At 42.9% G+C, this 13,350-nt stretch overlaps 1 protein-coding gene across 2 annotated transcripts in view; it reads left to right on the forward strand.

Annotated features, from left to right (window-relative positions):
• The window catches only part of MYO5C (myosin VC), a 97,829-nt gene extending 84,722 nt beyond the window's left edge, over positions 1 to 13,107 (forward strand). For both annotated transcript variants that reach the window (XM_011230582.3, XM_019804455.2), the window contains 6 exons: positions 278 to 367; positions 3,155 to 3,305; positions 3,979 to 4,261; positions 9,532 to 9,706; positions 10,122 to 10,202; positions 11,741 to 13,107. In XM_011230582.3, the coding sequence (XP_011228884.1) occupies positions 278 to 367; positions 3,155 to 3,305; positions 3,979 to 4,261; positions 9,532 to 9,706; positions 10,122 to 10,202; positions 11,741 to 11,893 (933 nt within the window). In that variant the 3' untranslated portion in view covers positions 11,894 to 13,107. The remainder of the gene's footprint in view (positions 1 to 277; positions 368 to 3,154; positions 3,306 to 3,978; positions 4,262 to 9,531; positions 9,707 to 10,121; positions 10,203 to 11,740) is intronic.
• Positions 13,108 to 13,350: the final 243 nt, after the last annotated feature.

Below are 13,350 nucleotides of genomic sequence, written 5' to 3' on the forward strand. Positions count from 1 at the left end.
TTCGCATTTCGTAGTAAGTGACATAAGCCAGACAGAAATACTTTGCAAACCAGAACCTGCTAAGTAAACGTAAGAGCTTATCATTACAGTATAAATTTAATAAAGTCTTTGGTGAAAAAAAAAAAGAATTCATTCTGATCAAAAGCCAGCAGCTGACCAAACTGGTAAGATACATCTGTTCTTGGTTCAAAGGCACCAGTAGTCACCAAATCCAACTTTGTCTTTCTTGGGGCTTTTTTGTTGTTATTGTTTGTTTGTTTGTTTGTTTGTTTTCAAGGAACATGTAGACGACTTTGAAATGCTGTCTTTTTGGCTTTCCAATACGTGTCATTTCCTCAACTGCCTGAAGCAGTACAGTGGAGAAGAGGTAGGGACACTTGCCCGTTCTGTGTTCTGTGCAGACTGCTGGTCTATAACTTCCTCGTGAAGCCAGAGCTCACCACAGGGCTTGGGGACTTCACCAGCTCCAGGGGTAGCCTCTGCTCCAAACAGCTTCTGGTTTCCATCTCAGCCAGGAGGCCAACTTCACATTACTGGTTGGACAAAAGTCATAGAAGACTTAGAAAGAGGCCTGGACCTTGGGCATGATATTAAGCCTCACTTTTCCTTGAGTTTTAAATCAATGAGGTTGGGGTGCCAGGGTAGCTCAGTGGGTTAGGCGTCTGCCTTCAGCTCGGGTCATCATCCCATGGTCCTGGGAATGAGCCCTGCTCAGCGGGGAGTCTGCTTCTCCCTCTCCCTCTGCCCTTCCACCCTTTCTCTCTCAAATAAATAAAATCTTAAAAATAATAATAATAAAAACATAAAATAATAAAAATAATTTTAAAATAATCTACCTCAATGAGGTAGATTAGATGATTTTTAAGTTTGTTTCTGGTTGTGAAATTCTGAAGTTTTTAGTATTATGACTCTAAAACACAACCTTTAGGGGCGCCTGGGTGGCACAGCGGTTAAGCGTCTGCCTTCGGCTCAGGGCATGATCCCAGCGTTCTGGGATCAAGCCCCACATCAGGCTCCTCTGCTATGAGCCTGCTTCTTCCTCTCCCACTCCCCCTGCTTGTGTTCTCTCTCTCGCTGGCTGTCTCTATCTCTGTCAAATAAATAAATAAAATCTTTAAAATAAAAAATAAAACCCAACCTTTAGATCAAAGTGACTGTTCAGAGCTCTTCTCTTTGCAGGGTTCTGGTCATTCCTCCACAATCTGTACGTCCTTTGCCATTCCAGCTCTGCTCCCAAGAGGCTAACATCAGAAAGGAATTCTCCACCTTCAAGTGCTCACAGAGCAAAGTGTCATTGACCTAAAATAACAAAGTAGCTTTTAGGGTTTTTACTGCTCTCCCAAATGTTTGAACCGTTAGTGGTCCCACCAGCAGTGTATGAAGCTTCCAGTACATATCTTCACCAACACTTGATATTGATACATTTTAATTATTTACCAATCTCATTGATATAAAATGACACCTTGCTGACTTAAATTGCAATTACGTGATCACTAGTGGGATGAGGAATCATTCCGTGTGGGGGCACCTGGGTGCTCAGCGTGTTGAGCATCAGACTCCTGGTTTCCACTCAGGTCATGATCTCAGGGTCAAGAGATCGAGCCCGAGTAGGGCTGTGTGCTCAGTGGGGAGTCTGTTGAAGATTCTCTCTCTCCCCCTCTCCCTCTGCCCTTCCCTCTGCTTGCACACACTCCCCCCACCTTAAATAAAATAAATCTTAAAAAAAAAAAAAAGTCACTCCACATGCTCACTGGTCATTTGGCTTCTGTTCAAATTGCCTCCTGACATCTGTTCTCCTATTCTTTTATGACATGTGTTTTAGTGTCTTCAGGAAATTCTTCCCTTCCCTGAGATCATGAACTTATTCTCTTACTTTCTTCTGAACTTCTATAATTCAAATTTACAGCTCACAATTGTGCTTTTATCTATCCAGAATTGGTGTGATTATTTATCCCACAGTGTGTGAAATAATGGTCTCATATCTTCTTCCATGTGGATAGCCAATTGTCCCAATGAAGGAAAAGTAAAATAAAATATAAGAGTAACTCTACTAGTATTATAGAGCAAAAAGAAAAATAAGTAAAGAAAATCTGACCGCTGACTGAAAGGAATACCAAAGGAGCAGGGGGCACAGCCCAGTCCACTTAAAACAAACTGGCATGTGTGAGACATTAATGGAAGAGGATATTATTCAACACCATTTATCTTTTCGCCCTTTCTTTGTCCCCTCACCATGTATACAGTGTTCTTTTCCCGGTCGGCATGTTTTTTTCCATTGCTATATTTTCATTTCTATTTCAATGGTTCTTTTTCACCTCTGCCTCTTATCATTATATCCTCTTCTTAATGTTTTTTTCTTTTATCTCTTTGAACATGTTGAATATATTGTATTAGTCTGGTTGTGCTGTGATCACAAAATACCCCAGACTAAAAGGCTTTTAAACCACAGAAATGTATTTTCTCACAGTTCGAGGGGCCCGCAGTCTGACGCCAGGGGGCCAGCATGGCTGGTTCCTGCTGGGAGCTGTCTTCCCTGCTTGTGGACGGCTGCCTTCCCACAGCCTTTCCTTGCTGCACGGGTGTGGAAGGAGACAGACCGAGCTTCCTAGTGTCTCTTATTAAAGGGACACTAATCCTATCAGATTAGGACCTCACACTTAGGACCGCATTCGATCTGAATTGCCTGATCACAGGCCCCATCTCCAAATACAGCCACACTGGAGGAGGGGGCTCCAACATATGAATTTGGGGGCATCACAAACATTGAGTCCATAGCACACATTTTAAAATGTTTCAGATTGATCTATGCTCTATAATCATTAAGTCATGAATCTCATGTATTGCATCTACTGACCTCTTACAGCTGTTTGTTTCTTTTGGTGCTTCGTAGGCTTTTTTGATGAGCTTCTGTGGGAGTTGTTTTGCAGTGTATTCTGTAGGTGCCGGGGGCATGTATTTGTGGGGTGAGGAGGCAGTATGGTGACAGTTAGTGATAGAGAATAAGCAGTACCACAAACGTGCAGCGCTCGTTTCACACAAATCAGACACTAGGTTTTAAAGTACAGGAGCTCATCAGAATGTCTGTAACAGAGGTAGTATTTTAATTTCCTACATGTCTATCATTCTAATATTTACATGCTCACATTACTTTCAGGAGTTCATGAAGCTCAATGGTCCACATCAGAATAAGAATTGCTTGAACAATTTTGACCTTTCAGAATACAGACAGATTCTGAGTGATGTGGCCATACGAATATATCATCGGTTCATTGTTGTGATGGAAAATAACATTCAACCAATCATAGGTAAGAAAAGAATTGATGACCAAAAAATATTTATGTTCGCCCTGAGACCTTAAGAAAATAAACCTGGTATAAGGAATGTGATTACAAAGAATGTAATTTTAAAACCAGAAAAGTTTAATTGTGTCAATGTCTACTTTTTAATTCTTTTTAATTGCTTGAAATGATGACCTGTATCGAAGTACATGGTTCATAGTTTCCTGCCTGAATGAAAGGGTGATTCACCTGAAGGGAAGACTAGGGACACCCGCTACTACTTATGTAGCTAATTCTAGGTTGTAACTAAGCATTTTTGAAATCTTAGGGTCCCCCTAAAATTCTTGTATACTTTCTTCAGATTTCTGAAATTTAAATACTTCAGGCTTTAAATGGTTCCAGACCATGAGTTACCACATTAACGTGCTCCCTCTCCTGTGAAGTTGAAAGAAGAGGGACTCCAAGCCTCCACGAGGAGCTGCTGCCCTGTTGTACACAGCCATGCACTCCGTCCACTTCCCCCCCACACCCCAGGGCTCCTCAACCCTTGATCCTCTTGCTTCCCCTGTCACGGCTGCGTCCACTGCTAACTCCTGCGGAAAACGTCCCACCTCCTGGAACAGACCCAGGAGAGCGCTGGAACATGTTCTCTGGTTGTCCCCACCGTGTGTGCGAGAAATGCTTGTGTTTCCCTGTCCAGTGCCAGGCATGCTGGAGTACGAGAGCCTGCAAGGCATTTCTGGCCTGAAGCCCACAGGCTTCCGGAAGCGGTCATCTAGCATAGATGACACGGACGCCTACACAATGACCTCCGTCCTGCAGCAGCTGAGTTACTTCTACAGCACCATGTGCCAGAACGGCCTGGACCCTGAGCTGGTGAGGCAGGCCGTGAAGCAGCTCTTCTTCTTGATCGGGGCCGTCACCCTGAACAGCCTCTTCCTACGGAAAGACATGTGCTCCTGCAGAAAAGGGATGCAGATCAGGTAAAACCCAGAAGCCTCCGCTCACACCCAGAGGCAGCTGGGAAACGTCCGGGGCCACACGAGGCTGCCCCCTCCACGTGAGCTGCACTGCTGGGGTAGGGGTGTGCAGGAGGACTCTTGGAAACGGGGATGGCTGCGGTTGGGTGGTGCCCCGCCCCCCCACTTGCCCCCCACCATCACTCTGCACCAGGCTAGCTTAGCGCTCAGGCCCAGGGCCTTCCTTCAGTGGTTCAAGACTAGTAACTAGTAACTGCATATTTTAAATCCTGGCCCTGGGTGCTTATCGTATACTCAGCTGGTATTTACTGACTGTCACCTCTGTGACTCACAGGAAATGAAGGAAAGAATAGCTTGAGCCCTTCCTCTAGAATCTTAGAACAGCCAAATAACAATTTAAGGCAATTACAGTTAAGTCACAAGCGCTACAGAGAAGAGAAATCGTGTGGACAGAGAAGTGAGGCCCGAGAGCTGTGCCCTGAGTGATGTAACAGGGAGAAGAACATTCCAGGCAGGGGAGATGAGGTGGGCAAAGACTTGGGGGGCTGAGGGAGGGGCCCCTCTCAGGCTAAGGTAGGAAGCTCTGTGTAGATTGAGCAGAGGTTTGTTTGGGGAGCAGCGGGACCAGCGTCTGGAGGACATGGTGAGCCACAGTTTTGAGGTGTGCCAACTTTTCCTGATCTTTTAGTTGAGGAAACACAAACCCTGAGCTCTTGCTAGAGTTAGTGCTGTCTCAGGACTAGAAGTAGGGTAGGTAGTTAAAATTTCTATGATTCGTACAGGGATTTGATACCTGTGTGAGACATGAGAAGCTGAGGTCATGTTGATGACAGTGATGGCAGGGAAGGCGGCAAAGGAGGTTTCTTAAGCCAAGAAATGAACAAGGCATCCATTAAACCGTGTTCGTGTTAATGAAGCTTGGACTTGGACATCCCCACCAACCAGGCTGGCAGGTTCCCATGACAGCAGGTGGTGGTTTTCGGACAAGAAGGAGTATTCCGAGGGGCGCCTGGGTGGCACAGCAGTTAAGCGTCTGCCTTCGGCTCAGGGCGTGATCCCGGCATTATGGGATCGAGCCCCACATCAGGCTCCTCCGCTATGAGCCTGCTTCTTCCTCTCCCACTCCCCCTGCTTGTGTTCCCTCTCTCGCTGGCTGTCTCTCTGTCGAATAAATTAAAAAAAAAAAATCTTAAAAAAAAAAAAAAGAAGAAGAAGGAGTATTCCGAAGGGCTGGCCTTTCTGTATCTTCTCTTCCTTGAGAAAGGCAAGGGTTCTGTTTATTTCACAAGCTCCAGGCAGAAGCCCTGTGCATCTCTGAGGTAGGAGTCAACGCTATTTAAAGTAAACCCATAAACATAAATGTGTCATTAGAGCCCTGGCTAAGCAAGTCTCATTCCTTCTGTGGGTTCTCTACGAGTGAGGACGGTCGAGAGCAGGACGCGTGCCTCTAGGTGCTGTGACAGCTGCTCAGAGGGTAGGCCACGTCTGTCCCCATAGGTGCTCAGTGCTTTTCTCTTTCATCATTTGCAAGTGGCCATCCGAGAGGTAACCCCCTTACGGTGCGGTGCTCTGAACGGCACGTGCATCTCACAGGGATTCATTCAGTCAGATATTTATTAAGCTCCTGCCATAAGCAAGGCCCATGAGGATTTGAGGTGGCTTTGCAATGAAAACACGAGCCACAAGATACCGAAACATGAATACAAGTAGAACATCAAGACCAAACAGACAAAAATCAGAAACACGGGACAGAGGAGCTTGAAAACTGTTTCTGGGTTTCCTGGCTGACAGGACAAAAAGCCAAACATCGTCGGCTCTCTGGTCTCATTGAGTATGGTGAGTTTTATCCTTACCCAGGGAAGAGATAAAGATTTTCCTAATTCTTTTTTTGTTCCTAGTCATGAATTATAAAAATAAGATTCCATGTGGAACTTAATCCCACAGTCTCCGCAGTAGCATTTTTGCAGCAAGTTTCACTGGGGCTGCTTTGGCCGGTGATCTTTGATAAAAGCCTCCGTAGGGCATGTGGAGACGGTTCTGTCAGGAGCCAGAATAATGTGGCCTAAGGACGTACACGGCTTGCTGGACTAAGGGAAGTGGGGAAGAACATGAAAGGCATTGATTTGGGTCTGAAAGGACAGGCAGAATTTAAGCAGACCCAGGCTTAGAGGAATGAGCGCAAGCCTCATGAAGGAAAACTGCTGGGAGGGTATTAATAGCTCCCTTTGAATGGAGGGCCAGGCTGGTCACCTGCAGAAAGTGGCATGCCATCTTCAGTCCCTCGGCAGGAGCAGCCACCACGGACGTTTTTCCCAGAAGGCTTTAAACTCTGAATGCAAGTTCTTCAGTAGTCGTAGAACTGTTCAGGTTACATCTCATCTCAAGTGAGTTTCTTAGGGAATTGGTGCACTTCATCTAAGTTGTTGAGTTTATGTGCATAGAGCTGTGAATAGTGTTTTCTTATTATTCTACTTTCTGCAGGGTTTGTAGTGATACCCCCCACTTCCATTCCTGTATTGGTGATGTGTGTCTTCTCTTTTTATCTTGATCTGTCTTGCTAGAGGTTGTCTATCAGTTTTACTGATCCTTTCAAATAACCGGTTTTGGCTTTCATTGATTTTTCTCTATTTTAAAAAATTTAATTGATTTCTGTTTCTGTCTTTATTATGTCATGTCTTCTGCTTGCTTTGGATTTATTTTGCTCTTCTTTTTCTCGTTTCTTAAGGTAGAAGCATTGGTTATGGACTTTGAGACCTCCCTTTTCTAAAGCATTTAATGCTAAAACTTCTCTCCAAGCACTGACTTTATCCCATAAATTCCGAGATGTTCTTTTTCATTTTTGTTGAATTGAAAATAGTATCTAATTTCCTTGGAGTCTTACTCTTTGACTCGTGGGTTATTTAGAATTATGTTATTTTGGGGGCGTCTGGTTGGCTCAGTCGGCATCTGGGCAGCTCAGTGAGTTAAGCGTCTGCCTTTGGCTCAGGTCGTGATACCAGGGTCCTGGGTTGGGGCCCCACATTGGGCTCCCTGCTCAGCGGGGAGGCTGCTTGTCTCTCTCCCTCTGCCCCTCCCCACCATTCATGCTCTCTGTCTCTCTCTCTCTCTCTCAAGTAAATAAATAAAATCTAAAAAAAAAAAAAAAGTATGTTATTTCATTTCCAAGTATCCAGAGACTTTCTTGCTACCTTTCCGTTACTGACTTCTGGTTTAATTCCATATGACCAAAGAACGTATTCTTTCCCTCACACTCTTGGAAACAGAAGATAGGATGGTCGTTGCCCAGGGCTGAGGAGAGAGGGGTTAGAGTTTCAAGTCTGCGAGATAAAAGAGTTCTAGGGCTCTGTTAGGTAACATGGTGCGTACGGTTAACACCTGTGCCGTAGTTAAGATGGTAAATTTTAGGTGTCTTTTATCATAATAAAAAAACAATCTCAAGGTACACCCGGGTTGCTTCCGTATGTTGACTATTGTAAATAATGCTACAGTAAGCATAAGGGTCCATATATCTTTTTGAATTAGTGTTTTCATTGTCTTTGGGTAAATACCCAGTAGTGGAATTACTGGATTATATTCCACCGCTGAGTTTTGAGTGAGAGAATTAACATTCTCAACATCCAGATTAAGGAAGGACTGTGGCAGGATTATTGAAAGGGATAAGATGGGAAGCCCAATAGGAATCCATTGTAATAGGAAGTCAAACTAGTGGGACAAAATTACAGTGCAAAAAGGGAGGGAAACCAGTATAAGAAATGGTATCTCACACTCATTACATCCCTATGGAATATACCAATTCAGCATTATTGTCCCAGTGTTATAATGACCCACATAGGGAGATGCTAATTTAGAAGGTCCGAGCTAGAAATGACCTTAGAGATCACCTGGTTTAACGCTCATTTTTTTTAAGTTGATTTATTTAAGTAATCTCTATACCCAACGTGGAGCTTGAACCTATGACCCCGAGATCAAGATTTGCTGCTCCCCCACCTGAGCCAGCCAGGTGCTCCCAACCTCAATTTTTAAAAACAGCTTCCTGATAGATAATTTACATGCTGTAAATTATCCATCTGTTTGTCCATTCTGTAAACTGTATCTGTATCGTTCAATGGGTTTTGGTATATTTACAGAGTTGTGCAAACATCACCATAATATAATTTAAAACATTTCCATCACTCCAGAAAGAAGCCTTATTCCCACTAGCAGCAGCATTCTTATCTGCTACCATATCCCACCTCCACAGTCCCCTCTCCCTCAGGCTAGGCAACCACAAATATATTTTCTTTCTCTGTAGGTTTGCTTGTTCTGGACACTTTTATAAATGGAAGCATAAAATGTGTTGTCTTTTGTGACTGGCTTCTTTCAGTTTGCGTAGTTTTCCAAGTTCATCCATGTGGTAGCATGTATCAGTTCCTCATTGCTTTTTATTGCTGAATAATATCCCCCTGTATGGACATACCACAATTTGTGTATCCATCAGTTGGTGGACATTTTGGGTTGTTTTCATTTTTTGGCTATTATGAGTAACGCTGCAGTGAACATTTGCGCACAATTCTTTTATGTGGATATGCTTTCAGTTCTCTTGAGTATATATCTAAAAGTGGAATTGCTGGGTCATATGGCAGTTCTGTGTTTAACACTTTGAGGAACTGCCAACCTGTTTTCCTTAGCAGCTCTACCATTTTACATTCCCACTAGCAATATATGAGGGTTCTTAACACTCTCATTTACCCAGAGAGGGTGAGTAACTTTCCAAGCTCACACAGTAGATCGGTGGGACTAAAACCCATGCCCCTCACCTTATAAACTTGTGATAGTGACAGAAACAAGAATAAAAACCCCAGTGGACTGAATGAAAGCCTTCTACCAACTGAAAATTTTCTGCCAATTTAGGAAAAGAAATCAGTTTTTTATACCAATGTAAGGTCTTCAAATATCACTAGCATTTTTTCCTTGAGTAGATTTTCAAATCCGTTATTAGGGGTATTTTAATAGATCACTTTATAAGTTATTGAAGTCACTGTTTTTTTGCTCAGATGTTCCCCAAAGTTTATAGCTGGTATAGCCCCTCACCCTAGACCATCAAGACCCTTAGAACCATGGATCATGAGAGCTGATCATTTGGTCCAAGCCCCTAGTGTCACAAATGAAGAAACTGCTGGACCATGGTCCTAAGGCTCTCAGTGGACTCAGGACACACTGGGGGATTCGGCACCCTCCCCTGAAGTGTTCTCAGTGGATCACCCGCTGTTCTGTTTCTCTGGATTTTACTCCAGGTGCAACATCAGCTACTTAGAAGAATGGCTTAAAGATAAGAATTTGCAGAATAGCTTGGCCAAGGAAACTTTGGAACCTCTATCTCAGGCAGCCTGGTTGCTTCAGGTCAAGAAGACCACAGACAGCGATGCCAAGGAGATCTATGAATGCTGTACCTCACTGTCTGCTGTGCAGGTGACCGGGCTTGCTGAGTGTGTCCCTGACCTTCACCAACAGATCATATGGTTGGGGTCGCCCTTTCTGGCTTAGCCAGCCATAGGGTGTGTCTGGTCTCTGTGTGCTGTTTGGGGTACACACATATCTCCCAAGGACCACCCTCTTATCTAATAAGCACTTATTTAATACTAACTTAGGACTTAACACAAAAGTGTATATGATACATTCCCTGCCCACTGAACTCATAGATGTGTATGTATGGGGGGAGTGGGAGGGGTGAGGAAGGAGGCCAGAGCACATGGCTCCTAGAGCCACATTATAGTATCAAAGAACTACATGTGATTCCCAACAGTTCCCAAACCATCAGAATCATATTTCATGGACAGACTTGTCATTTTTCACGGTCTGGTACCTTCTTATGTGCTGTTTGCAGATCATAAAGATCCTTAATTCATACACACCTATCGATGACTTTGAGAAAAGAGTGACTCCATCCTTCGTTCGCAAAGTACAGGTAGGATCCTTAAGGATGTACCTTTCAATTTTTAGTATAAGAAATTTGGGGGACACCTGGGTGGCTCAGTCAGTTAAGCGTCCAACTCTTGATCTCAGCTTGGGTCTTGATCTCAGGATTATCAGTTCAGGCCCCATACTGGGCTCCATACTGGGTGTGGAGACTACTTTGAATGAATGAATAATTGAATATTGAATTAATGGTATAGCAATCTAAGATTAAAGCACATTTACCAAACATGCAAATGAAAGGCACTTAGCAAAAGCAGCAGGAGTTTTCCTGTCAAATATGCATTTTATTTAATTTTGTAATTTTATTTTAAAAGATTTTATTTATTTATTTGAGAAAGAGAGAGAGCACAAGCGAGGGGAGAAGCAGAGGGAGAGGGAGAAGCAGGCTCCCCGCTGAGCAGGGAGCCCAACGTGGTGCTCAATCCCAGGACTCTGGGATCATGACCTGAGCCAAAGGCAGACACTTAACCCACTGAGCCACCCAGGCGCCCTCAGAGCCCATTTTAGCCTCAGTGAGAAGGGAATGAAAACACCAAAACCGTGATTTACCTGCTATGTTTCTTCAGTGTCTATTGTTTATTATTAGTCTTCTTATCAATACTGTGCAAGGGAGCAGAGGCTGAATGGAAAAATGCGTACCCATTTTTCTCATTTTAATCCGTAAAGTTTCTTCCCCAATCAACTAAAGCATCAATTCTCAAAGTTTGGTTCAAGGATCCTGCGGGTCCTTGAGACCCTTTCAGGGGGTCTGCAAAGTCTTCCTTTTTCCAAATACATATGTATGAAGCAGACTTTTTTTCCCTATACTTCAACCAAAATAACATATCACCATAGGTTGAATGCAGAAGTGGATATGAGAGATTTCACCGGTCATATTAAGTCAGACATTAAAAAGATTTACAAAAATATGAAACAATACCACTTCCTACTAATTTTTTTTTGTTTTCAAAAATAGTTATTTTTCAACAAATGTTTACATGCTTTGGGTTTGTTCTTGTTATTTTAATTAATATTTTAAATTATTGTTTTAATTACTAATATGGTAAATATCAATAGTTAAACCCACATACACAAAAGCTCTTTGGGGTCCTCAATAATCTTTAAAGGATATAAAGGGGTCTTGAAACAAAAAATTTTACAAACGACTGAACTACAAAGAAGGATAACTGCTAGAAAGGTTTAATACTTCAGATCTACTCATGTTTGGGCTTAGAATTATGCCACAAGAATGGATAAGAATGGTAAACGTATCCAGTTACAGTCAGTCCATCCTGCAGGGAATCAACTTCTGAGGTGAAACAGAACAGGTAAGTCAATATTCACGACAGCTGATTGGAAATCCTGCACAGACCATCTCACCGCGGTATTATGTTGTTAAAAGGCTCTTTTGTGCATTCTCTCACATGATTTTGAAAGGAGATTTTCAGTGAAGGTGGAGTTGTGTTTTCCTTACTCTAGACTTCTAGATAGTTATAAAGCAGAATGCACTGGTTTCCTTATTCATTTTTCCTCTGGTTTTACTTTCAGGCTCTCCTAAATAGCCGGGAGGATTCATCACAACTGATGCTGGATACAAAATATCTCTTTCAAGTTACATTTCCTTTTACCCCCTCTCCACATGCTCTGGAAATGATCCAGATCCCCAGCAGTTTTAAGCTAGGCTTTCTCAATAGATTATAGCAGGAGAAAAGAGAGGAAGTGTACTTTTCCCTCAGAAGCTAAATGAAGATCAAATATGAGGGATATGGTTTATTCATTGGAACTGGAAATGCTTTGGAATGTGATGTAAGGAAGAACGTAAGAATTCTCCAAGATAGGCCACATCTTCTCCTGCTTCCGGTGATGGTGCCGCCACTGTCATTTTGTAAGAGTTAACACACACTAGCTGGGGTTGGAAAGGCCACGTCTACCTTCAGAATCACAGCCAGCTTTTACTGGGATTCCTGGAAGGCCTGTGCTTTCTTCCAGGTGCCTCTTGTCTAGATCTGTCTTATGACAGGGCTCCCCGCAGAGGGAGTAGGATCCGGGGACAGTGTCTCCTAAGTTTTCTAATATTTGTGTGAAGCCCAAGTACACTTATGAAGCCACCAGTGGGTTCCAGGGTTGAGTCCAGGAAATAATCCCATTTGGCCACAAGGTCCTGTCAAAGGTCCTCTGACCCCATGCCTCCTGCCCAGGGTGGGTGGGGTGGGGTTCACTGACTTTTTACTAAAAATGTTCCTGCATGAAAAAATATTTATAACTTCAGACCCCTCTAGTTTTTAAGAGAATATTCAATCTGAAATGAATCATATGAAGTACTTTATGTATATATATTCTAAAACCATTATATTATTAAAATTAACTGCCAGCACATTTGCCATACTTTTTCATTGTTCATACAACATCATCTTTAAAAACTAAGTTTAAAAGGCAACTTAAATGATTTTCTCTATCTTTTCAGCATTCAAATACATTCTTAAATTTTCCCATAAAAATAAATGAAGAATATGTCAGTTCCTCCTTTTGAGAAACCAGTGTTTCCCAAGTTTTATGGAAACAGACTATCCCATGTACACCCCCCTCCTTGCCCAAACCTTCTCGTTCCTTCCTTTCAGAGCATACGATGTCATTTGACCAGCCCTGCTAGCCTGTGGCCAGTGGTCCCAGGGCTCCTCTGCACCATTTTGAGAATCCCAACAGCCCTCTGCTTCAGACAGAGTCACAGGCAGTAGCTGTGACTATAACACCGACATATATCTTAGGAATGGAAATAAAACATGATTATGAAGCCACAACACCCTAATATGTAATGATGCCTTTTCATATTATTAATGATTTAGTTCAGTTAGATACACTGTATAGGAAGAAATGAAAAGTAAAACTTTTAAATATTTTAATCAATAAAATAAATTACCAAATGAATTGGGTCAGGTTCTTTATTTTTTCTTTTTTTTTTTTTTTAAGTAGCTCCACACCCAGTGTGGGGCCCAAACTCACAACCCTGAGATCAAGACTTGAGCTGAGATCAAAAGTTGGATGCTGGGGCGCCTGGGTAGCTCAGTTGTTAAGTGTCTGCCTTCGGCTCAGGGAGTGATCCCAGCGGTTCTGGGATCAAGTCCTGAGTCAGGCTCCTCCCTTGGGAGTCTGCTTCTTCC

The sequence above is a fragment of the Ailuropoda melanoleuca genome, chromosome 5 (assembly GCF_002007445.2).
Source record: "Ailuropoda melanoleuca isolate Jingjing chromosome 5, ASM200744v2, whole genome shotgun sequence".
Lineage (NCBI taxonomy): Eukaryota > Metazoa > Chordata > Mammalia > Carnivora > Ursidae > Ailuropoda > Ailuropoda melanoleuca.